This window comes from Cherax quadricarinatus, chromosome 51 (genome assembly GCF_038502225.1).
Source record: "Cherax quadricarinatus isolate ZL_2023a chromosome 51, ASM3850222v1, whole genome shotgun sequence".
Lineage (NCBI taxonomy): Eukaryota > Metazoa > Arthropoda > Malacostraca > Decapoda > Parastacidae > Cherax > Cherax quadricarinatus.
This window is the reverse complement of record NC_091342.1, coordinates 9971829-9999328: the sequence shown is the minus strand read 5'-3', so window position 1 is coordinate 9999328 and position 27500 is coordinate 9971829. Positions and strand designations below refer to the sequence as shown.

Below are 27500 nucleotides of genomic sequence, written 5' to 3'. Positions count from 1 at the left end.
ATGCCTACCTTCCTTCCCAGGGTAGAGAACGACAGCCACTGAGTGGTGTTCATAGCAACGGCGAAGCTCAGTGCAGGGACGAAGCTTAGTGTTCGCCGGAGTCAGAACCAGCTATAAAATGGCAGATTATAGTGACATTATGATAATAATGACATGATACACGGGTTCTGGTATTTTATTTGTAGACGTTTCGTCCACTGGACACTTTACGATGATTCGATAAGTTCCCTGGTGTACGAAACACGTTAAGACAAAAGTACCATAGTTCGAACCATGTGAGGAATTTACGGAGTTTTTGGGTCTCGTTCGTCCCGCGTGAATCTTGTGAATTCTTTGCGAATCTGCTTCGGATGTTTGTATAACCCACACTCCGGTGAACTGTCGTGTGCGTATATGTGTAGTAACAACCAGTCTTCCTAACGAAAGTCATTTTTCCTCTATAATCTACCTTGTCCATAATTACTATCGCATTTGCTTTGTCTGTTTCGTAAGGTGAAGTCCAGGATCTTTTCTTAATTCATGATATAACTTAACAATTGTGCTGCAGAGATGTGAGCTTTGCTCAGACCTCTACAACAGAATTGTTAAGTTATACCATGAATTAAGGAAAGATTCTAGACTTCACCTTACGAAACAGACAAAGCAAATGCGACAGTAATTATGGACAAGGTAGATTATAGAGGAAAAATAACATATTAGAAAACAGGGAAACTGACGTGCCCCTTAAACAGTGATTATCTTGGCTGTTGTGGAGTGTACTTGCTGAGTCTCAGGGTTCTGTTCCAGCTTCAAAAACTGCGTTGCCTTGATCGTGATTTCTCTAGACCGAAGTTAAATGTCACCAATATAATGATCCGTAGACATACAGATTTGTAGACATGTAGTCTTGTAAACAGATTTGTAACAATGTATATGCATATCTGTACACAGATCTGCATATATATATATATATTGTGTGTGTGTGTGTGTGTAGAGAGAGAGAGAGAGAGAGAGAGAGAGATCCTGGATCAACCCAGCCATTAAGAACAAGCACATCTGCCGTAATAAAACAGCGATGATTTTTGACAGCTTAGAGTGAGGGCTGAGATTAAGCTTGGCATCACAGCTTAATGCCTCACCTGTCGACGATCGAGTTATGTCGCTTCGTAGCATCTGGTGTGGAGTGGCACTGTGTGGTGTGACACTGTGTAGTGTGGGGTAGCAATGTGTGGTGTGTTGTGTAGTGTGGTGTGGCACTGTGTAGTGTGGCACTGTGTAGTTTGGGGTAGCACTGTGTGGTGTGGTACTGTGTAGTGTGGCACTGTGGTGTGGCACTGTGTAGTGTGGCACTGTGGTGTGGCACTGTGTAGTGTGGGGTGACACTGTGTATTATGGGGTGGTATTGTGTGGTGTGAAATGGCACTGAGTGGGGTGGTACCGTGTAGTGTGAGGTAGTATTGTGTGGTGTGTGTGTGGTATGATCTAGTGTGAGGTGGTATGACGTAATGTGGGGGTGGAATGATGTAGTGTGGAGGTGGTATGATGTAGTGTGGGGGTGGTATGATGTAGTGTGGGGGTGGTATGTAATGTGGAGGTGGTATGTAGTGTGGAGGTGGTATGTAGTGTGGAGGTGGTATGTAATGTGGGGGTGGTATGATGTAGTGTGGGGGTGGTATGATGTATTGTGGGGGTGGTATGTAGTGCGGGGGTGGTATGTAGTGTGGGACTTGTATGATGTGTGGGGGTGGTATGTAGTGTGGGGGTGGTATGATGTGTGGGGGTGGTATGTAGTGTGGGGGTGGTATGATGTGTGGCGGTGGTATGATGTAGTGTGGGAGTTGGTATGTAGTGTGGGGGTGGTATGATGTAATGTAGGGATGCTAAGTAGTGTGAGGGTGGTATGACGTAGTGTGGGAGTGGTATGATGTAGTGTGGGGTGGTATGTAGTGTGGGTGTGGTATGATGTAGTGTGGGAGGTGGTGTGTTGTGTGGGGGTGGTATGATGTAGTGTGGGGAGGTGTGATGTAGTGTGGGGGTGGTATGACGTAGTGTGGAGGTGGTATGACGTAGTGTGGGAGTGGTAAGATATAATGTGTGGGTTGGTATAACGTAGTGTGGGAGTGGTAAGATGTAATGTGTGGGTTGGTATGATATAGTGTGTGGTGGTATGACGTAATGTGGGGGGTTGGGATGATGTACTGAGGGGTGGTATTATGTAGTGTTGGGGTGGTATGATGTAATCGGGTGGTATGATGTAGTGTGGGGTTGGTATGTAGTGTTGGGGTGGCATGATGTGTGGGAGTGGTATGATGTAGTGTGGAGGTGGTATGATGTAGTGTGGGGTTGGTATGATGTAGTGTGCGGGTGGTATGATGTGTGGGGGTGGTATGATGTAGTGTGGAGATGGTATGATGTAGTTTGGAGGTGGTATGATTTAGTGATTGGTGGTATAATATAGTGTGGAGGTGGTATGATATAGTGTGGGGTGGTATGTGTGGGTGTGGTATGATGTAGTGTGGAGGTGTTATGATGTAGTGTGGAGGTGGTATGATGCGGTGTGGAGGTGGTATGATGTAGTGAGGGGTGGTATGTAGTGAGGGGTGGTATGATGTAATGAGGGGTGATATGATGTAGTGTGGGGGTGGTATGCTGTAGTGTGGGGGTGGTATGACGTAGTGTAGAGGTGTATGACGTAGTGTGGAAGTGGTAAGATGTAATGTGGGGGTTATGATGTAGTGTGGGGTGGTATGATGTGTGGAGGAGGTATGATATAGTGTGGAGGTGGTATGATGTAGTGTGGAGGTGGTATGATGTAGTGTGGAGGTGGTATGATGTAGTGTGGAGGTGGTATGATGTAGTGTGGAGGTGGTATGATGTAGTGAGGGGTGGTATGATGTAGTGTGAAGTAGTATGATGTGTGGGGGTGGTATGATGTAGTGTGGAGGTGGTATGATGTAGTGTGGAGGTGGTATGATGTAGTGAGGGGTGGTATGATGTAGTGTGAAGTAGTATGATGTGTGGGGGTGGTATGATGTAGTGTGGAGGTGGTATTATGTAGTGTGAGGTGGTATGATGTAGTTGTGAGGTGGTATGATGTAGTGTGAGGTGGTATGATGTAGTGTGGAGGTGGTATGTAGTGTGGAAGTGGTATGATTCAGTGTGGAGGTGGTATGATGTAGTGAGGGGTAGTATGTAGTGAGGGGTGGTATGATGTAATGAGGGGTGATATGATGTAGGGTGGGGGTGGTATGATGTAGTGTGGGGGTGGTATGAAGTGTAGGGTGGTATTATGTAGTGTGGGGGTATGATGTAGTGATGGGATGGTATGTAGTTTGGGGGTGGTATGATGTAGTGTGGGTGTGGTATGATGAAGTGTGGGGTGGTGTGATGTAGTGTGGGGGTGGTATGAAGTGTAGGGTGGTATGATGTAGTGTGGAGGTGGTATGATGTAGTGTGGGGGTGGTATGATGTAGTGTAGAGGTGGTATGACGTAGTGTGGAAGTGGTAAGATGTAATGTGGGGTGGTATGACGTAATGTGGGGGTGTTATGATGTAGTGTGGGGTTGGTATGATGTGTGAGTGAGGTATGATGTAGGGTGAGGTGGTATGATGTGTGAGGGTGGTATGATGTAGTGTGGAGGTGGTATGATGTAGTGTGAGGTGGTATGATGTGTGGGGGTGGTATGATGTAGTGTGAGGTGGTATGATGTAGTGTGAGGTGGTATGATGTGTGGGGGTGGTATGATGTAGTGTGAGGTGGTATGTAGTGTGGAGGTGGTATGACGTAGTGAGGGGTGGTATGATGTAGTGAGGGGTGATATGTAGTGTGGGGGTGGTATGATGTAATGTGGGGGTGGTATGAAGTGTAGAGTGGTATGATGAAGTGTGGGGGTGGTATGATGTAGTGATGGGGTGGTATGTAGTGATGGGTGGTATGAAGTGTAGGGTAGTATGATGTAGTGTGGGGGTGGCATGTAGTGATAGGGGTGGTATGATGTAGTGTGGGGGTGGTATGATGTAGTGTGGGGTGGTATGATGTGTGGGGGTGGTATGATGTAGTGTGGAGGTGGTATGACGTAGTGTGGGAGTGGTATGTAGTGTGGGGGTGGTATGATATAGTGTGGGTTGGTATGTAGTGTGGGGGTGGTATGATGTAGTGTGAGAGTGGTATGATGTAGCGTAGGGTGGTATGACGTAGTGTGAGAGTGGCATGATGTGGTGTGGGGTGGTATGACGTAGAGAGTGGCATGATGTAGTGTAGGGTGTTACGACGTAGTGTGAGATTGGTATGATGTAGCGTAGGGGTGGTATGTAGTGTTGGGGTGGTATGATGTAGTGTGGGGTGGTATGATGTAGTGTGAGACTGGTATGATGTAGTGTAGGGGTGGTATGATGTAGTGTGAGAGTGGTATGATGTAGCGTAGGGGTGGTATGTAGTGTTGGGGTGGTATGATATAGTGTGGGGTGGTATGGCGTGGTGTGAGACTGGTATGATGTAGTGTAGTGGTGGTATGATGTAGTGTGAGTTGGTACTGTGTACCTTGGGTTAGTATTGTATAGTGTGGAGGTTAGACTGTGTATTAGGCTCTTGATTCCAGGAAATGGAGCTGCCCTCCCAATCCCCCTCCCAGGTCGCTACATCCCCCAGCAAACACTCCCATCACAAAAGGAATTCACTCGTTATTTAGACTAACAAACATTTTGTGGCCTTTTTCTGACCGTTTTGTCACCGTTTTGAGACCATTTTGATCTCGGGAATTACCTTTACCTGTGTTGGCTGGAATGATTGCAAATTAATTACCTGAACTTGAATTTGTTTGGGCCATCAGATCACTGGGATCTGATTGACAAACTGGGTAGTCGCGTCGAATTACGAGGCAGTGTGAGGGAAAGTTAAGTCATTAACCCGGCTCGTACAATTTGGTGAGAGAGAGTGAGTGAGTGAGAGAGTGAGAGAGTGAGAGAGTGAGAGAGTGAGAGAATGAGAGAGAGTGAGAGAGAGAGTGAGAGAGTGAGAGAGTGAGAGAATGAGAGAATGAGAGAGTGAGAGAATGAGAGAGTGAGAGAGAGAGAGAGTCATGGACTGGTCAGTAGAGAAGTCGATCTACAGTGCTGCAGGCCAAACGTGATTCAGACGAATCTGTAATTTAAGTTACGTGTTTCTTTTTTTTTTGGAATAATAGTAAGACCGTCTGTCCAGTGGACAGACAAGAGACAGACACACACACACACACACACACACACACACACACGAGTTTGTCAGGAAGTGGAATAGTCTGGCAAGTGATGTAGTGGAGGCAGGAACAATACAAAGTTTTAAGAGGAGGTATGATAAAGCTCATGGAGCAGGGAGAATGAGGACCTAGTAGCGACCAGTGAAGATGGGGGCCCAGGAGCTGAGTCTCGACCCCTGCAACCACAAATAGGTGAGTACATTACTCACGCGATTCCAACAAATGCAGTGACCTGTGTGAAGATGCAGCGAAGACACATTCAATACACAGCTTTAAAACTAGGCATGAGAGAGCTAGAAGGAAGTGAACTCGATAACAGGCCGGTTAAGAGGTAGGGCCAGGAGCTGCCACTCGACTCCTGCAATCGGAAATAGGTGATTATATACCCATATCAATTACGGGGCCGTCCTGAGTGTTGCCAAAGGTAGAGTTGCGGAAAGGTTTTTTCATTAGGCAAATTCGCCAATAACATGCAAACTGAGCTCACCAAAATCTAATCATTTCTACACTTGGTTCACAGTAATCATCGCTCCAAATTGAATTGAATTTTCCTTCTGCGTGGTCTCGGAGATATCAGAAGGAACAGTTGACTTTTCTAAACACACACACATGATAACGACGTATAAAATACTGTGAGGAATTGACAAGGTTGGCAAAGATAGGATGTTCCAGAGATGGGACACAGAAATAAGGGGTCACAATTGGAAGCTGGAGACTCAGATGAGTCAAAGAGATGTTAGGAAGTATTTCTTCAGTCCCAGAGTTGTCAGGAAATGGAATAGTCTGGAAAGTGACGTAGTGGAGGCAGGAACCATACATACTTTTAAGACGAGGTATTATAAAGCTCATGGAGCAGAGAGAGAGTGACCTACTAGCGATCAGTGAAGAGGCGGGGCCAGGAACCATGAATCGACCCTTGCAACCACAAATAGGTGAGTACATGTAGGTGAGTACGCGTGTCTTTTGTTTCACCTTACAACACACGCGGCCCCAGAAATCAGGGAAAAATATGTGCATACTTAGACCTGGTCGTGGCTAGAACTGCGACGCCTCAGCCGTCTTCTCAGCTTTGTCTCAGCAAAATTAGCATCCTTGGTTTTCATTCAGGTTTTTCTTGTTCAGTCTGTATTTATGTATGTCTCGGAGTACATACGTTTGTCTTCAGTTTTTCAGGTTTCAAATTTATCGACTGAGTATGGGTTATTAAGATGTTATGGCGGTGTCTGGGAATACCACTGTATATGTCGGAGGTTATGGCTGTGTTTGGGGATACCACTGTATGAGTCTGAGGTTATGGCTGTGTCCGGGGATACCACTGTATGAGTCGGAGGTTATGGCTGTGTCCGGGGATACCACTGTAAGTGTAAGTTTTTTGCTATGTCAGGGGATATCACACTATTACTTCAAGGTTAAGTTGTGTAGGTGGGGATTGCAACAGCAGTAGAACTAATATAACAGCAGAAGTCGAAGCAGTAGTATTAGCAACAGCACCAATAACAGCAGCAGCAGTAGTACTAGCACCAATAACAGCAGCAGTAGCAGAAATAGTAGTAGTAGCATCAACAGCAGTTGTAGTATCAATAGCGCCAATAACAGCAGCGGTAGCAGCAGTAGTACTAGCACCAATAAGAGCAGCAGTAGCAACAATAGTAGTAGTAGCAACAGTAGTAGTAGTAGCAACAGTAGTAGTAGCACCAATAATAACAGTAGTAGTAGCAACAACATCAATAACAGCAGCGGTAGCAGCAGCAGTAGTAGTAGTAGCACCAATAACAGTAGTAGCAACAGCATCAATAACAGCAGCGGTAGCAGCAGCAGTAGTAGTAGTAGCACCAATAACAACAGCAGTAGCAGCAACAGCACCAATAACAGCAACAATAGTAGTAGCAGCACCAATAACAGCAGTAGTAGTAGCAACAGCACCAATAACAGCAGCACTGCTAATCACACTCCAAACAACTAACCAGAGGCCAAACAATAAGCACCAACCATAACCACACAAAGAGTGTCTCCGCTAACACGCTTCCAGAACACCCTTACGGGTTTTCCGGACGATAACCCCCTAACCTCCCCCCTTCAAAAAAAAAAAAAGAAATCTTTACCTAGTACAAAGTACATAACACTCTGAAATTAGTCCCCCGCACAAACGCGCATTATGTAAATTTGGGTACATCATTTTCCCTCGTTAAGCTCTCAGAAACTTACGAAAATCTTGCTGTATATGTATAAGTATATATATGAATATATATGTTTGCATATCATTACTTTTATCATCGTCCAGAGGCTCACGAAGCGAAGGGAAAAATGCGCCATTGCTTAAAATGATCAAATAAATTGTTTTACTTAGTAAGTTTGAATATACACTGATGTTTTCTTATTGGTTATTGAGATTTTATTGTTATAACGATGAATATGAAGTTTTTTTTTTTTTAAATCAGTCTTGGTGGGAAACAGACGAGGCGTCGACAAAGTAATTGAGGAAAAATAATATACGACATTTTATTTTTTTTTTTTACCTTATTACATTTTCCCGGAAGTCTTGGAATATATGTGAATGTCGTTTAATTTTATCAATTCCATTTGAATGGTTTTAAATATCGTTACATTATTTGATTACATTTGGCCATGTTATGGCTACCATTGGACTATTTGACTACCATTTATATAATAATAATATAATAATAATAATAATAATAATAATAATAATAATAATAATAATAATAATAATGATGGGTCATCCAGCCTCGGTGAGAAACAGCCGATGTGTAAATAATAATACTTATTTCTACACGTACATGATGTAGTTATGACAGATTTACGTAGGTGACATCACTGGTATACTGTATTGAAAGACCTTGGTCATGCAGAATATTTTCGCACAACTTATTAAGTTTATCTTGCTCCCAGGATGCGACCCACAACAGTCAACTAAAACTCGGGTACCTACTTACTGCTAGGTGAACAGCGGCAGCAGGTGTAAGGAAACATGTCAACCGTTTTACCCCGTTTAAGACCTACTTTTACTGGAAAATTATCTCTCTCTCTCTCTCTCTCTCTCTCTCTCTCTCTCTCTCTCTCTCTCTTTCTCTCTCTCCTTCATACCCTATCATTAATCTCATTAACTTGTCACCTATTCCCCACACTTGCAACATCTGCCACATTGCTTCCCTATCCACCCTATCACATGCCTTTTCTAAATATATAAATGCAATGAAAAGTTCCTTTTATTTATCTAAGTACTGTTTAGGTATACGCTTCAATGTAAACACTTGGTCTACACATCTCTTACGATTCCTAAAATTTCCTCCTTCCTCTGCCATCCCACTCTCTGTCTTACCCATAATTCTTTCAATAATAACTCTGTCATACACTTTACTCAATATTCTCAACAGGTTTAATTCCCTATAATTTCCCTTATACAAAGAAACAATGGATATTCTCTGCCAGTCTCTTGTTACTTTTTCTCCCTTCATACACGTACTGAGCAACAGCACCAATCACTCCACAACTTTATCCCCACCTGCTATGAATATTTCTGTGTTGATCCCATTAATCCCAGCTGCTTTGCTGGGATTAATGGGATCAACACTTACTATAACCCACTTCTCACATCCCATCCTTATATTAATTCATATAATTATCGAATTTATACACGTCTATTCCCTCCTTTCCATAACTGATCATTTAATATTACCGCTACGCCTTTCTTAGCTCCGAATCTCTCAGATATACCTAAAATAATCTCATTTGCATCTCCCCACTGAAGGTAAACTATCCAACCACAATGGAAATAAGTCACTCTGTCTGACTTTTTTGGGTTATCCCAGGTTCTCTACACATATGCTGCTATGTACGATAATTCTATGTAACTGTATTTGTGTATACCTGAATAAACTTACTTACTCTCCTTCCTACTGTTGCATCTCCATCGATCCTTCCCTCTTTATCTCTGCTTTAGAGTGATCCAATTTCTCTCGTGTTGCAGGTCCCACGCGAGTTGTTGTAGTTGCAGAGGGGGGCGTGGCTGACCTCCCTTGCAACTTGACCTCCCCGTTGACCTCTGACCCCGCCCTCCTGGTCCTCTGGTACAAGCAAGGCATCGTCAAACCTATCTACAGGTAAGTGCAGTACAATTCCTGTAAGAGCAGTGCAACACAATTCATGACAATTTATGCAATACAATTCGACACAATTCCCTAGACTGGCACACAACATAATACAATACACTACAATTGGGCAATGTCCTGAAATTCATAGAGAAATATTATAATATTCTGAAGCAGAAAATGCACCAGTAAAATTGTACAATTATAAATATAGTTACGGTATTAGTAAAATGCAGTAGTGCTATACAGCACAACGCAAGGCAGCAATGCAATACAGTCCCTACACACGGGGTAATTAGAACCAGTTTTGGCAGGAAGACGGGAAATCAGTCTGCAAATGTTGCGTTTAATTATCAAATTCTCTTGATAATCAAACGGACGCTGGGAACGTTCAGAAGCCAGCGCACGGTAATGAGAGGGAAAACGAACAATGTAAAATGATGATGGGTTGTTTGTCATGAGATATTGTTTGTCGGGGAAAAGATGACATAAAAAATAGACTTTCCCCGTGATGCAAAAAATGGTGAAAAAAAAAATTGAAGAATGTGTGAATGTTGAGAGTGGACTTTAATCTCTGTTTCGGGGAATGAAGTATTCTTGGCTGGTGGTGAACAGGCTACATGTAGCTTTAATGAACTTCGTATAGTTAATAGATTTTAACCCCAATTAACTAACCAATCTCATGAGTACACCAAATACATAAAAAATACAGGGAATATCTGTTCTAGGCAGATGTGTCCAAGGGTGACAGAGGGCAGACTCTATTAGAAGAGGTAACGCCAATCCCAAGGAGCCACCAGGCACTCATAAAGACCAACAAGAGTCAATCAGGCCGAAACTCAAAGGCTACTTCGAGCGTCTCCTCGTGGCTACCTCGGAGATCGTCTAGACTCGGATAGGCACACAGCCAAGAAGATCTGAACTATTCTCTTCGAGGCTTCTCGAAGATAAGCAGGAGTTCCGACAAACCAAGTTTCAGTGTCTGCAGAACGAACAGAGGTAAATCTGCAGATGGGTAGGCAGGCACACAAGGTGATATTGTTAGCTTGCCAAAGTCTCATCAAAACTTCACTTTACTAGTCAAGACAGTTATTCAACGCGTCAAATTTTCTTCGAGACAGACCACACCTGGTTAGAGCTGAAGTAAGACATGCACAGATTACCAGATAGACGAATAAATAAGTGCTAGTACACAGTACAAGAAAATGACCACTTTAACTGAGTATCAGCTAAACAAAACAAGCTCACACAACACCAGATACTTACAGTTGTCAGGTGGAAAACAGTAGGTAAGTGACCCACCCATGTGGTGTTGGGGTTTATAGGGCTACTGACATCTTACGCCGTATCGAGCCCTGGTGACCCATATCCCCCTCACCCAAGTCAAGAAGTCAACAGAGAAACGAAGAAACAAAACTAAAGACGGTTGTCCCTGGCTGCCTGGAGGTTACCGAAGGTACAGAAGCTGGAACACAGATGGCGCTGACACGTACTCACCCCGTAATTAACAACAGGGTGAACGAAAGATAAATATGTCTTAAAAAATCAAGGGAAAACACATGACTTATCTAAACCGTGTACTTGCTCTTCCTTGTTTCTTTTTGAAGGAAGCCCACAAGTAGACTAAGAAAATACATCGAGGGATTTTGCCTGTGCATTTCGACTTCCAACTGAGGTCCTCTTCAGCAGAATGTATAAGTTGATACGCGCCAATAAGTGTGTATCTCTTAGTGCATATACACCAAGAAGTAAGTATCTCTGTGTCTATTAAAACATCCTTGTCTGGTGATGTACAGATAACAGTCAATCTTAATGACCTTCGTGTAGTCGACAGGCTTTAAACCGAATAAACCAAACAAGCAACCAAATAAGATAAGAAAGATGTTCTAAAACCGAGATCACGTGAGGAAGAAAACACGCAGGTTGCAGAGGAGGTTTTCACTGAGACCAAGTTTCGCTCTGAGTGAAGCGTGATCAAGTCAAGACAAAACACTAACACAGAGCAAAACGTTACCCCAATAAGAGGTCGTTATATACCTTGTCTCTTCTCATCATCATCGTTGACAGTAGGTCATACGGTTGTCGTTCCCCTCATCCTGTTTCCTGACAAATCTTACCTAACCTGACCCTGGGGGAAGTTTGAAAGAGACATAAATCAATTACCTGTTACTGTACTCCACACATGGTTACCCTTCAGTCTTATGATTTTCCCTAAGGGGATGTAAGGCATGCCTCGTTTCCCAGATTTTAGCGATTCATGAGAAAACTTCACATCTCTACTTATAAATATTCCCTCGTGTTGCTGTTAAGTACAGATATCTTCAAGTTTGTTTTAAATTTGCATATGATTACCTTTACGCATTAATGGCCGTAAAAATAATGATTTTTCTTACTTTTAAATTACTTTTATTGGGATTACTTTTTATAATGACTTTTTTTGGAAAGGGAATTATGCTGTTGTTATTGTTGGTGTTGTTATTGTTGTTGTTATTCTTATTATTCTTATTATAATTATTAATTTTATTGTTAATTATTATTATTATTATTATTATTATTATTATTATTATTATTATTATTATTATTATTATTATTATTATTATGGAGAATCACTAAATCCGTAGGGGCCACACGGAGATAATCATATTTGATTAAAAAACGCAAGGGTGGCTCGAGTTCCTTGGATAAAGAGCCTTATACCATTATCATCAAGGCACCTAAGTGGAAGGCGAGGCGGAAGAGATCTGCATAAAATCATCCAATGTGCAAACAACTCATTACTATTGTTTATCCAACTCACTGCTGTTGTTGAACCAACTCATTACCGTTCCCAGTTCATTACTGATGTAACAACAGCCCATCTCCTCCCCTAATGAAAGTCGCCATTTCACTGCTGCTGAGAGGGTGGGATGGGTAACTGCTGCACGAACCTTAGACAGTGATTATCTGACTGTGTGGAGTTCCCGCCTCTGTGTAATATTTCATATTGATAAATGAGACACTTGTCCAACATTTGGGTATCTTTATTCTGAAAACGTTTCGCCACACAGTGGCTTCTTCATTCCAGTGCACTGGACTGAAGAAGCCACTGGCGGGGCGAAACGATTCCAGAATAAGCATACCCAAATGCTGTTCAGTTGCCTCATTTATCTACTTATCAGTTTTCTTATCCCTTTATTCACAATGTTTCATATTGATAAATTAGACACATGTGCAACTCTTGGGTATCTTTATTGAGATACCCAAGAGTTGCACATGTGTCTAATTTATCAACATGTCGGTTCTCTGAACCATTCATCTACAAATGTTTCATATTATTGACGTTGTGGTAGGTTTATAATTTGTTAAGTTTCACTAGTAGACTACAGTGTAACGTAATCAAACTTAACTAAATCTAGTCTAACTTAAACAAAGTGAGAAATTTGCTGGAAATTCTCTATCTTAAGTTATATCATATCTTGGAATACGCCAATAGAGTTGAGAGGTTTGATTGATGATGTCTGCATGACCATGTTTGGCATGTAAATACACATACACATACCAACTCATGCACGTGAGTCATACACGGACACACATCCCTTCATGTGGGTCGTTCAGTCACATCCACAGCGATGTAGATTATTATTATTATAATCAAAACGAAGTGCTAATCCTACAAGGGTCATACAGCGCTGACAGCGATGTAGAGCTTAAGTACAGCATCTAGCGTTGTACCATGTGGTAGGTATAGAATCTAGCGTTGTACCATGTGGTAGGTATAGCATCTAGCGTTGTACCATGTGGTAGGTATAGAATCTAGCGTTGTACCATGTGGTAGGTATAGCATCTAGCGTTGTACCATGTGGTAGGTATAGCATCTAGCGTTGTACCATGTGGTAGGTATAGCATCTAGCGTTGTACCATGTGGTAGGTACAGCATCTAGCGTTGTACCATGTGGTAGGTACAGCATCTAGCGTTGTACCATGTGGTAGATACAGCATCTGGCGTTGTACCATGTGGTAGGTATAGCATCTAGCGTTGTACCATGTGGTAGGTACAGCATCTAGCGTTGTACCATGTGGTAGATACAGCATCTGGCGTTGTACCATGTGGTAGGTATAGCATCTAGCGTTGTACCATGTGGTAGGTACAGCATCTAGCGTTGTACCATGTGGTAGATACAGCATCTGGCGTTGTACCATGTGGTAGGTATAGCATCTAGCGTTGTACCATGTGGTAGGTATAGCATCTAGCGTTGTACCATGTGGTAGGTATAGCATCTAGCGTTGTACCATGTGGTAGGTATAGCATCTAGCGTTGTACCATGTGGTAGGTATAGAATCTAGCGTTGTACCATGTGGTAGGTATAGCATCTAGCGTTGTACCATGTGGTAGGTATAGCATCTAGCGTTGTACCATGTGGTAGGTATAGCATCTAGCGTTGTACCATGTGGTAGGTATAGCATCTAGCGTTGTACCATGTGGTAGGTATAGAATCTAGCGTTGTACCATGTGGTAGGTATAGCATCTAGCGTTGTACCATGTGGTAGGTATAGCATCTAGCGTTGTACCATGTGGTAGGTATAGCATCTAGCGTTGTACCATGTGGTAGGTATAGCATCTAGCGTTGTACCATGTGGTAGGTATAGCATCTAGCGTTGTACCATGTGGTAGGTATAGCATCTAGCGTTGTACCATGTGGTAGGTATAGCATCTAGCGTTGTACCATGTGGTAGGTATAGCATCTAGCGTTGTACCATGTGGTAGGTATAGCATCTAGCGTTGTACCATGTGGTAGGTACAGCATCTGACGTTGTACCATGTGGTAGGTACAGCATCTGACGTTGTACCATGTGGTAGGTACAGCATCTAGCGTTGTACCATGTGGTAGGTACAGCATCTGGCGTTGTACCATGTGGTAGGTACAGCATCTGGCGTTGTACCATGTGGTAGGTACAACATATGGCGTTGTACCATGTGGTAGGCATAGCATCTGACGTTGTACCATGTGATAGGTACAGCATCTGGCGTTGTACCATGTGGTAGGTATAGCATCTGACGTTGTACCATGTGGTAGGTATATCATCTGACGTTGTACCATGTGGTAGGTACAGCATCTGACGTTGTACCATGTGGTAGGTACAACATCTGACGTTGTACCATGTGGTAGGTACAGCATCTGACGTTGTACCATGTGGTAGGTACAACATCTGACGTTATACCATGTGGTAGGTACAGCATCTAGCGTTGTACCATGTGGTAGGTACAGCATCTGACGTTGTACCATGTGGTAGGTACAGCATCTGACGTTGTACCATGTGGTAGATACAGCATCTGGCGTTGTACCATGTGGTAGGTACAGCATCTGACGTTGTACCATGTGGTAGGTACAACATCTGGCGTTGTACCATGTGGTAGGCATAGCATCTGACGTTGTACCATGTGATAGGTACAGCATCTGGCGTTGTACCATGTGGTAGATACAGCATCTGGCGTTGTACCATGTGGTAGATACAGCATCTGGCGTTGTACCATGTGGTAGATATAGCATCTAGCGTTGTACCATGTGGTAGGTACAGCATCTGGCGTTGTGCCATGTGGTAGATACAGCATCTAGCGTTGTACCATGTAGTAGATACAGCATCTGGCGTTGTACCATGTGGTAGATACAGCATCTAGCGTTGTACCATGTGGTAGATACAGCATCTGGCGTTGTACCATGTGGTAGGTACAGCCTCTGGCGTTGTACCATGTGGTAGGTACAGCCTCTGGCGTTGTAACATGTGGTAGGTACAGCATCTCGCGTTGTACCATGTGGTAGGTACAGCATCTCGCGTTGTACCATGTGGTAGGTACAGCATCTCGCGTTGTACCATGTGGTAGGTACAGCATCTAGCGTTGTACCATGTGGTAGGTACAGCATCTAGCGTTGTACCATGTGGTAGGTACAGCATCTCGCGTTGTACTATATGGTAGGTACAGCATCTAGCGTTGTACCATGTGGTAGGTACAGCATCTAGCGTTGTACCATGTGGTAGGTACAGCATCTAGCGTTGTACCATGTGGTAGGTACAGCATCTAGCGTTGTACCATGTGGTAGGTACAGCATCTGACGTTGTACCATGTGGTAGGTACAGCATCTCGCGTTGTACCATGTGGTAGGTACAGCATCTAGCGTTGTACCATGTGGTAGGTACAGCATCTAGCGTTGTACCATGTGGTAGGTACAGCATCTCGCGTTGTACTATATGGTAGGTACAGCATCTAGCGTTGTACCATGTGGTAGGTACAGCATCTAGCGTTGTACCATGTGGTAGGTACAGCATCTAGCGTTGTACCATGTGGTAGGTACAGCATCTAGCGTTGTACCATGTGGTAGGTACAGCATCTGACGTTGTACCATGTGGTAGGTACAGCATCTCGCGTTGTACCATGTGGTAGGTACAGCATCTAGCGTTGTACCATGTGGTAGGTACAGCATCTAGCGTTGTACCATGTGGTAGGTACAGCATCTCGCGTTGTACTATATGGTAGGTACAGCATCTAGCGTTGTACCATGTGGTAGGTACAGCATCTAGCGTTGTACCATGTGGTAGGTACAGCATCTAGCGTTGTACCATGTGGTAGGTACAGCATCTAGCGTTGTACCATGTGGTAGATACAGCATCTAGAGTTGTACCATGTGGTAGATACAGCATCTAGCGTTGTATCATCACGCGGTACAATGTTAGGAAGCGTTCTCACTGTTATGATTAACGAGGCTACGGGTGAGTGTTATTCATTGCTTGTTTTCTCGAGTTATTTTCCACGACGCTGCTTAAGAACAAACTGAAACTGAAATCTCGATTGTGTTTCCTCAGCTACGACGCGAGGGCTAGTCTGGCGGCTCACTATAGGGATTCCTTGTATCTGGGTGCTCGTGTTGTCTTCTACGCCCCCACCCACGCCCACAACGCCCACGGGGACAGCCAGGCCGCCTACGGGAGCACCCCCGCCCACGCCTCCTACCTCAGGATACACGGAGTGCTAGCCAGGGACCATGGTACCTACAGGTGCAGGGTAGACTTCCATACAAGTCCTACATTGACCTTCACTACCAACCTCACTGTAGTAGGTGAGTGGTACTGTGTGTGTGTGTGTGTGTGTGTGTGTGTGTGTGTGTGTGTGTGTGTGTGTGTGTGTGTGTGTGTGTGTGTGTGTGTGTGTGTGTGTGTGTGTGTGTGTGTGTGTGTGTGTGTGTGTGTGTGTGTGTGCGTGTGTGTGTGTACTCACCTATTTGTGGTTGTAGGGGTGGATTCATAGCTCCTGGCCCTACCTCTTCGCTGATCGCTACTAGGTCCACTCTGTGTGTGTGTGTGTGTGTGTGTGTGTGTGTGTGTGTGTGTGTGTGTGTGTGTGTGTGTGTGTGTGTGTGTGTGCGAGCTACAAAACGCCGACTTACTATATTTAGTGCACATATCCACTGACCACAAATCGAAATCAGATTCTACAAATTACAATCCCCCCCAATTTTCATTACTCCCCTCCCTCCCTACCTCACCCCTTCCTACCTCCCTTCAAAACAGAGTACATGATTAGAGTCTCATTTTTTGTTTACATTGATATCTTGTTCAAGTCAGGTTGTGTACAGAGATAAAAAAAACTGTATCTTCTACTCTTAACAGGTAAACACCATAAAACTTCCATGTTCAGTTAGGTCGTCCCTTTTCAGCCAGGTCGGTCCAATTTACTTAGCTCTTTCCTATGCAGGCAAGTCGTGTCCATATAGATCCTTCCTATTCAGCCAATTCGTTTCTGTTTACTTAGATTCTTCCTATTCAGCAAAATCGTTCCTATTTACGTAGATCCTTCCTATTCTTATGTCGATCCCGTTTGGCCATTTTATTTCGGTCAAAGGCAAAGACATTCAGACGTGGTTATCACAGTCGTGTCGAGAGGGACACGGTACATCTATCGACTAGTTTCTTCCAGCCTTGTTCTCTCTCTCTTCCCAATCGCACCAGGCAGGTTTCAAAGGCCCCTCGCCTGGTTATATTATTCCAATTAGACAACACCAGCACACGGCTCCATTGTCTGCGCTCTCTCGTTACCGCTAATAGACGAAACCTCGTACGAGCGACTTGATATTCCATGGCTCGAATGAGCTTGGGTGCTTTTCACCCCTGTGTGAGCTCTGACCTTTGTAAACTTTAGTGCGAGTTTAGATACTATCTTTGTTTCCTTTCGCCGTCTCTCTCTCTCTCTCAAGTAATTCATTACTGGATATTATACACGGTAATCATAATCAAATTTACTAATGATTCCATCTGGTGTTCATATAGTTAACTTAAGTAAATCAATATAAATGAACTGGAATTATGTACATAAGTAGGAATATCATGTAGGCAGATATTTGATGATCTTATTGGTTATATACAATGCAACAGTCCTCAGTGTAACTTTTGTGTAACAAAAAGAAGGGTACAAGTCTGTGGTTAAATCGAAACCTTAATTTCCTGACGTGTTTTTTGCAGTGGTTCTGTGTTGGAGTACACTGGCCATGCACACTCACACAAAACACACACACACACACATAGAACACATACACATACACTGCAACCGCAAATAGGTGAGTACATACAAGCACGCATATACAACAAGCCTAATGTATAATCGACATGTGCCTAGGGCAAAATGGTAAATAACAAACACACACACACACACACAAAAAAAAAAAAGTGCTATCGTTATGGTTCCTTCTGCACAAAAAAATAGAGAATGGGTTCGTACCCTTGGAGAAGTGTACGACAGTTGGCAACACTGGCAGTCTTTATTGACGAAAAGTTTGGCCTACGCTGTGAGCTTCGTCAGGGAATTGCAGAAATTGGTGGAAGGCGAAGTAGACAGATTACATCAACTACCTCTCCGTTCCAGCTACCAGCAACAGCCTGGTTGACCAGGCGAACACCAGACGAGCCTGCCCCATGGCCGGGGCTCTGGAAGTAGAAAAAAAAACTCCGAATTCATCAGAACTTTATCAAAGGTATACCACTGACAGATGTAACATTAAACTTCTCGAGGCTACCATTATAGTCAAGCTTTCCTTACAATAATATTAAATTTTAATTAATATAAATATAAGAGTATTAAACGAAACTAACCCAGGAATACATAGTACTGATTGAGCTTTCACGTCGGTTGTCCCACAATAATTCAACACTGCTCTCCCCCACATTTTTCCCCCAGAATGGATGGATCTCCAGCTTACAGCTAAAATCCTTGTATTTTTTCCTGTTTTTCTCTTATTTTGGGATGATGATGGATCCCGGGCTATTTGACAAATTTGCAAAACCAATTTTCAATTTTTGGAGTGAGTGTTGATATACTATATGAATATATAAAAATATACTCTCTCTCTCTCTCATATATATACAGTGGACCCCCGCATAACGATCACCTCCGAATGCGACCAATTATGTAAGTGTATTTATGTAAGTGTGTTTGTATGTGTATGTTTGGGGGTCTGAAATGGACTAATCTACTTCACAATATTCCTTATGGGAACAAATTCGGTCAGTACTGGCACCTGAACATACTTCTGGAGTGAAAAAATATCGTTATCCGGGGGTCCACTGTATATATATATATATATATATATATATATATATATATATATATATATATATATATATATATATATATATATATATATATAGAGAGAGAGAGAGAGAGAGAGAGAGAGAAAGAGGACGGTTAGCCAACATATAGAGTGTATAATATTGGTAGACAATACCGACAAGATGATGAATTAGACGCTTGTGCAACATCTGGCTATCTTTACTTTGTAGACGTGTCGCCATCCAGTGCCTCACCTGTTGCTAGGCTGAGGGACTGCTTCCCTCATCTTCCACTGTCTGCCGGATAAGCCAGTTGTTTACGTCTACCCTCTCTGTCAGAGGTTAAGACGTAAATGATGCGTCTCCCGCCGTAATTAATACTATTGGTGGAATTACCGACAATATGTTAGGTAAAAGGACACAAGTGAAACTAATGTGACAATTTTAGTGTGGCAACGTTTCGCTCTCCAGGAGCTTTGTCAAGTCGTTGACAAAGCTCCTGGAGGGTGAAACGTTGCCACAGTAAAATTGTCGCATTAGTTGGAGTTGGCCCAGGAGCTGTGATTGACAGTTTGGGATAGGAGAAGAAATATTGCGTCATTGTATCCCTTGGTCAGTGTAGGCAGCTCCAGGGTACTGGTCAGTATAGACAGTTCCAGAGTATCCCTTGGTCAGTATAGCAGCTCTAGGGTATTCCTTGGTCAGTATAAGGAGCTCCAGAATATTCCTTGGTCAGTATATCCAGCGCCAGGGTACTGGTTAGTATAGGCAGCTCCAGAGTATCCCTTGGTCGGTATAGGCAGCTGCAGGGTACTGGTCAGTATAGGCAGCTCCAGAGTATCCCTTGGTCGGTATAGGCAGCTCCAGGGTACTGGTCAGTATAGGTAGCTCCAGAGTATCCCTTGGTCGGTATAGGCAGATAAAGGGTACTGGTTAGTATAGGCAGCTCCAAAGTATCCCTTGGTCGGTATAGGCAGCTCCAGGGGACTGGTCAGTATAGGCAGCTCCAGAGTATCCCTTGGTCGGTATAGGCAGCTCCAGGGGACTGGTCAGTATAGGCAGCTCCAGAGTATCCCTTGGTCGGTATAGGCAGCTCCAGGGGACTGGTCAGTATAGGCAGCTCCAGAGTATCCCTTGGTCGGTATAGGCAGCTCCAGGGGACTGGTCAGTATAGGCAGCTCCAGAGTATCCCTTGGTCGGTATAGGCAGCTCCAGTGGACTGGTCAGTATAGGCAGCTCCAGAGTATCCCTTGGTCGCTATAGGCAGCTCCAGGGTACTGGTCAGTATGGGTAGCTCCAGAGCATCCCTTGGTCGCTATAGGCAGCTCCAGGGTACTGGTCAGTATAGGTAGCTCCAGAGCATCCCTTGGTCGGTATAGGCAGCTCCAGGGATCAACGTTTTCTCCTCCCCGTACTGGAATACTCGACACAGAGACAAACACACAAGAACTTGGCAATACTGTGCATCATTATGGAGTTCTAACTGCGTTACAAGGTGTATTTTATTCTCCACTTCTGTATTTTCTTTTAACCTTAACGGACCGGGTTGTGGGGGGCGCTGACCCCCGAAACCCCGTCCAGGTATACTCCAGTGCTGTTGTTTCAGATACTTTCTTAAATCTAATGTAAGTGTTGTAGAAATCTTTTCTGTAGCCTAACACAAGAGTTTATTATACTTGAACCTTACACTAGTATCTGAGATTCTTGAACCTAATACTAGTATCTGAGATACTTTCTTGAATCTAATACTAGTATCTGAGATACTTTCTTGAATCTAATACTAGTATCTGAGATACTTTCTTGAATCTAATACTAGTATCTGAGATACTTTCTTGAATCTAATACTAGTATCTGAGATACTTTCTTGAATCTAATACTAGTATCTGAGATACTTTCTTGAACCTAATACTAGTATCTGAGATACTTTCTTGAATCTAATACTAGTATCTGAGATACTTTCTTGAATCTAATACTAGTATCTGAGATACTTTCTTGAACCTAATACTAGTATCTGAGATACTTTCTTGAATCTAATACCAGTATCTGAGATACTTTCTTGAATCTAATACCAGTATCTGAGATACTTTCTTGAACTTAATATTAGCATGAAATACTTTCTTGAACCTACTTTCCTTAGAAGATAAAGAACTATGTTCCTAACTTCACCACACAGTACAGCCCCGACACATAGCCATTTACGCCGACGGAGGCGTCAAAGTAGGTGCCATGGCTGGCCCCTACGCCGAAGGGGACACCTTACGCCTGACGTGCCGCGTCACTGGGGGGTCCCCAGCTCCGCAGGTCACCTGGAGGGAAGGGCAAGAGGTTGAGGACCTGACGTCGGAGATACGAGAGGGCAGGGAGGTGAGAAACATGCTCGTGGTGCAGGGTCTCAGCAGGAGCGACCTCAGGAGAGTGTTTACCTGCCAGGCCGTCAACTCTAACCTGACGGAACCTCTTATAGCCTCCACTACTCTCAACCTGAACTGTAAGTTCTCTGTTGTTGTTATTATTATTATTATTATTATTATTATATTGTAATCGGTAGTACTCTCACACCCATTCTATAGGCAGTAGTGACTGCTTCAATTATCTACAATATGGGCAGTACTCACTCACTACCCATACTGTGGGTTGTAGCCAGTGCCATATACTGTGAATACTAGTTACCCTCCCTACCCCCTCATTACCCATCCTATGGGAGGAAGCCAAGCATGTTCACAACCATACATCATGGTCACAGCCACACATCATGGTCACAGCCACATATCATGGTCACACACACATCATGGACACAGCCACACATCATGGACACAGCCACACATCATGGTCACAGCCACATATCATGGTCACAGACACACATCATGGACACAGCCACACATCATGGTCACAGCCACATATCATGGTCACAGACACACATCATGGACACAGCCACACATCATGGTCACAGCCACATATTATGGACACAGCCACACATCATGGACACAGCCACACATGGGCACAGCCACACATCATGGACACAGCCACACATCATGGACACAGCCACACATCATGGACACAGCCACACATCATGGACATAGCCACACATCATGGTCACAGCCACACATCATGGACACAGCCACACATCATGGTCACAGCCACACATGGGCATAGCCACACATCATGGTCACAGACACACATCATGGACACAGCCACACATCATGGTCACAGCCACACATCATGGACACAGCCACACATCACGGTCACAGCCACACATGGGCACAGCCACACATCATGGACACAGCCACACATCATGGTCATAGCCACACATCATGGGCACAGCCACACATCATGGACACAGCCACACATCATGGTCACAGCCACACATCATGGGCACAGCCACACATCATGGTCACAGCCACACATTATGGGCACAGCCACACATCATGGTCACAGCCACACATCATGGACACAGCCACACATCATGGTCACAGCCACACATCATGGTCACAGCCACACATCATGGACACAGCCACACATCATGGTCACAGCCACACATCATGGACACAGCCACACATCATGGTCACAGCCACGCATCATGGACACAGCCACACATCATGGTCACAGCCACACATCATGGTCACAGCCACACATCATGGACACAGCCACAAACTTTGGTCGCAGCCACATCATGGGCACAGTCACACATCATGGGCACAGCCACACATCATGGACACAGCCACACATCATGGTCACAGCCACACATCATGGACACAGCCACACATCATGGTCACAGCCACACATCATGGACACAGCCACACATCATGGTCACAGCCACACATCATGGTCACAGCCACACATCATGGTCACAGCCACACATCATGGTCACAGCCACACATCATGGACAGAGCCACACATCATGGGCACAGCCACACATCATGGTCACAGCCACACATCATGGTCACAGCCACACATCAGGGACACAGCCACACATCATGGTCACAGCCACACATCATGGGCACAGACACACATCATGGACACAGCCACACATCATGGACACAAACACACATCATGGACACAGCCACACATCATGGGCACAGCCACACATCATGGTCACAGCCACACATTATGGGCACAGCCACACATCATGGTCACAGCCACACATCATGGACACAGCCACACATCATGGACACAGCCACACATCATGGACACAGCCACACATCATGGACACAGCCACACATCATGGACACAGCCACACATCATGGTCACAGCCACACATCATGGACACAGCCACACATCATGGTCACAGCCACACATCAAGGACACAGCCACACATCAAGGTCACAGCCACACATCATGGACACAGCACACATCATGGTCACAGCCACACATCATGGTCACAGCCACACATCATGGACACAGCCACACATCATGGTCACAGCCACACATCATGGTCACAGCCACACATCATGGTCACAGCCACACATCATGGACACAGCCACACATCATGGACACAGCCACACATCATGGACACAGCCACACATCATGGGCACAGCCACACATCATGGTCACAGCCACACATCATGGACACAGCCACACATCATGGTCACAGCCACACATCATGGACACAGCCACACATCATGGTCACAGCCACACATCATGGTCACAGCCACACATCATGGTCACAGCCACACATCATGGACAGAGCCACACATCATGGGCACAGCCACACATCATGGTCACAGCCACACATCATGGTCACAGCCACACATCAGGGACACAGCCACACATCATGGTCACAGCCACACATCATGGGCACAGACACACATCATGGACACAGCCACACATCATGGACACAAACACACATCATGGACACAGCCACACATCATGGGCACAGCCACACATCATGGTCACAGCCACACATTATGGGCACAGCCACACATCATGGTCACAGCCACACATCATGGACACAGCCACACATCATGGACACAGCCACACATCATGGACACAGCCACACATCATGGACACAGCCACACATCATGGACACAGCCACACATCATGGTCACAGCCACACATCATGGACACAGCCACACATCATGGTCACAGCCACACATCAAGGACACAGCCACACATCAAGGTCACAGCCACACATCATGGACACAGCACACATCATGGTCACAGCCACACATCATGGTCACAGCCACACATCATGGACACAGCCACACATCATGGTCACAGCCACACATCATGGTCACAGCCACACATCATGGTCACAGCCACACATCATGGACACAGCCACACATCATGGACACAGCCACACATCATGGACACAGCCACACATCATGGGCACAGCCACACATCATGGTCACAGCTACACATCATGGGCACAGCCACACATCATGGTCACAGCCACACATCATGGTCACAGCCACACATCATGGACACAGCCACACATCATGGGCACAGCCACACATCATGGTCACAGCCACACATCATGGACACAGCCACACATCATGGGCACAGCCACACATTATGGGCACAGCCACACATCATGGACACAACCACACATCATGGACACAGCCACAGATCATGGGCACAGCCACACATCATGGGCACAGCCACACATCATGGGCAGAGCCACACATCATGGTCACAACAACACATCATGGTCACAGCCACACATCATGGGCACAGCCACACATCATGGTCACAGCCACACATTATGGGCACAGCCACACATCATGGTCACAGCCACACATCATGGACACAGCCACACATCATGGTCACAGCCACACATCATGGTCACAGCCACACATCATGGACACAGCCACACATCATGGTCACAGCCACACATCATGGACACAGCCACACATCATGGTCACAGCCACACATCATGGACACAGCCACACATCATGGTCACAGCCCCACATCATGGTCACAGCCACACATCATGGACACAGCCACACATCATGGTCGCAGCCACATCATGGGCACAGTCACACATCATGGGCACAGGCACACATCATGGACACAGCCACACATCATGGTCACAGCCACACATCATGGACACAGCCACACATCATGGTCACAGCCACACATCATGGACACAGCCACACATCATGGTCACAGCCACACATCATGGTCACAGCCACACATCATGGACAGAACCACACATCATGGGCACAGCCACACATCATGGTCACAGCCACACATCATGGTCACAGCCACACATCAGGGACACAGCCACACATCATGGTCACAGCCACACATCATGGGCACAGCCACACATCATGGACACAGCCACACATCATGGACACAAACACACATCATGGACACAGCCACACATCATGGGCACAGCCACACATCATGGTCACAGCCACACATTATGGGCACAGCCACACATCATGGTCACAGCCACACATCATGGACACAGCCACACATCATGGACACAGCCACACATCATGGACACAGCCACACATCATGGACACAGCCACACATCATGGACACAGCCACACATCATGGTCACAGCCACACATCATGGACACAGCCACACATCATGGTCACAGCCACACATCAAGGACACAGCCACACATCATGGTCACAGCCACACATCATGGACACAGCACACATCATGGTCACAGCCACACATCATGGTCACAGCCACACATCATGGACACAGCCACACATCATGGTCACAGCCACACATCATGGTCACAGCCACACATCATGGTCACAGCCACACATCATGGACACAGCCACACATCATGGACACAGCCACACATCATGGACACAGCCACACATCATGGGCACAGCCACACATCATGGTCACAGCTACACATCATGGGCACAGCCACACATCATGGTCACAGCCACACATCATGGTCACAGCCACACATCATGGACACAGCCACACATCATGGGCACAGCCACACATCATGGTCACAGCCACACATCATGGACACAGCCACACATCATGGGCACAGCCACACATTATGGGCACAGCCACACATCATGGACACAACCACACATCATGGACACAGCCACAGATCATAGGCACAGCCACACATCATGGGCACAGCCACACATCATGGGCAGAGCCACACATCATGGTCACAACAACACATCATGGACACAGCCACACATCATGGGCACAGCCACACATCATGGTCACAGCCACACATCATGGTCACAGCCACACATCATGGACACAGCCACACATCATGGTCACAGCCACACATCATGGGCAAAGCCACACATCATGGACACAGCCACACATCATGGACACAGCCACACATCATGGACACAGCCACACATCATGGTCACAGCCACACATCATGGACACAGCCACACATCATGGGCATAACCACACATCATGGTAACAGCCACGCATCATGGTCACAGCCACACATCATGGGCACAGCCACACATCATGGTCACAGCCACACATCATGGACACAGCCACACATCATGGTCACAGCCACACATCATGGACACAGCCACACATCATGGACATAGCCACACATCATGGTCACAGCCACACATCATGGACACAGCCACACATCATGGTCACAGCCACACATCATAAGCACAGCCACATATCATGGTCACAGCCACACTTCATGGTCACAACCACACATCATGGTCACAGCCACACATCATGGACACAGCCACACATCATGGTCACAGCCACACATCATGGGCACAGCCACACATCATGGTCACAGCCACACATCATGGACACAGCCACACATCATGGGCACAGCCACACATCATGGTCACAGCCACACATCATGGTCACAGCCACACATCATGGACACAGCCACACATCATGGTCACAGCCACACATCATGGGCAAAGCCACACATCATGGACACAGCCACACATCATGGACACAGCCACACATCATGGACACAGCCACACATCATGGTCACAGCCACACATCATGGACACAGCCACACATCATGGGCATAACCACACATCATGGTAACAGCCACGCATCATGGTCACAGCCACACATCATGGGCACAGCCACACATCATGGTCACAGCCACACATCATGGACACAGCCACACATCATGGTCACAGCCACACATCATGGACACAGCCACACATCATGGACATAGCCACACATCATGGTCACAGCCACACATCATGGACACAGCCACACATCATGGTCACAGCCACACATCATAAGCACAGCCACATATCATGGTCACAGCCACACTTCATGGTCACAACCACACATCATGGACACAGCCACACATCATGGTCACAGCCACACATCATGGTCACAGCCATACATCATGGGCACAGCCACACATCATGGGCACAGCCACACATCATGCGCACAGTAACTGGGGCCCCTTAACATTTTCTGATCTCCAAAAAAAGTTACAATAGCAAGTAATTATTTACGTTTTTTTAATCAATATTAACACTGACAAGTTGGACAAGTTACGTATGATCTCCGTCAGTTAGGTTATATTATATGATATGTACTTGACTCCAGGTCTTGTACTTGACTCCAGGTCTTGTACTTGACTGCAGGTCTTGTACTTGACTCCAGGTCTTGTACTTGACTCCAGGTCTTGTACTTGACTCCAGGTCTTGTACTTGACTCCAGGTCTTG

The 27500-nt window shown here is 45.3% G+C and overlaps 1 protein-coding gene across 3 annotated transcripts in view; it reads left to right on the top strand.

Annotated features, from left to right (window-relative positions):
- LOC128694776 (nephrin) overlaps positions 1 to 27500 on the top strand; it is a 140022-nt gene that overhangs the window by 48248 nt on the left and 64274 nt on the right. For all 3 annotated transcript variants that reach the window (XM_053785081.2, XM_070095823.1, XM_070095824.1), the window contains exons 2-4: positions 9199 to 9331; positions 16157 to 16410; positions 21066 to 21380. In XM_053785081.2, coding sequence (XP_053641056.2) covers positions 9199 to 9331; positions 16157 to 16410; positions 21066 to 21380 — 702 coding nt within the window. The remainder of the gene's footprint in view (positions 1 to 9198; positions 9332 to 16156; positions 16411 to 21065; positions 21381 to 27500) is intronic.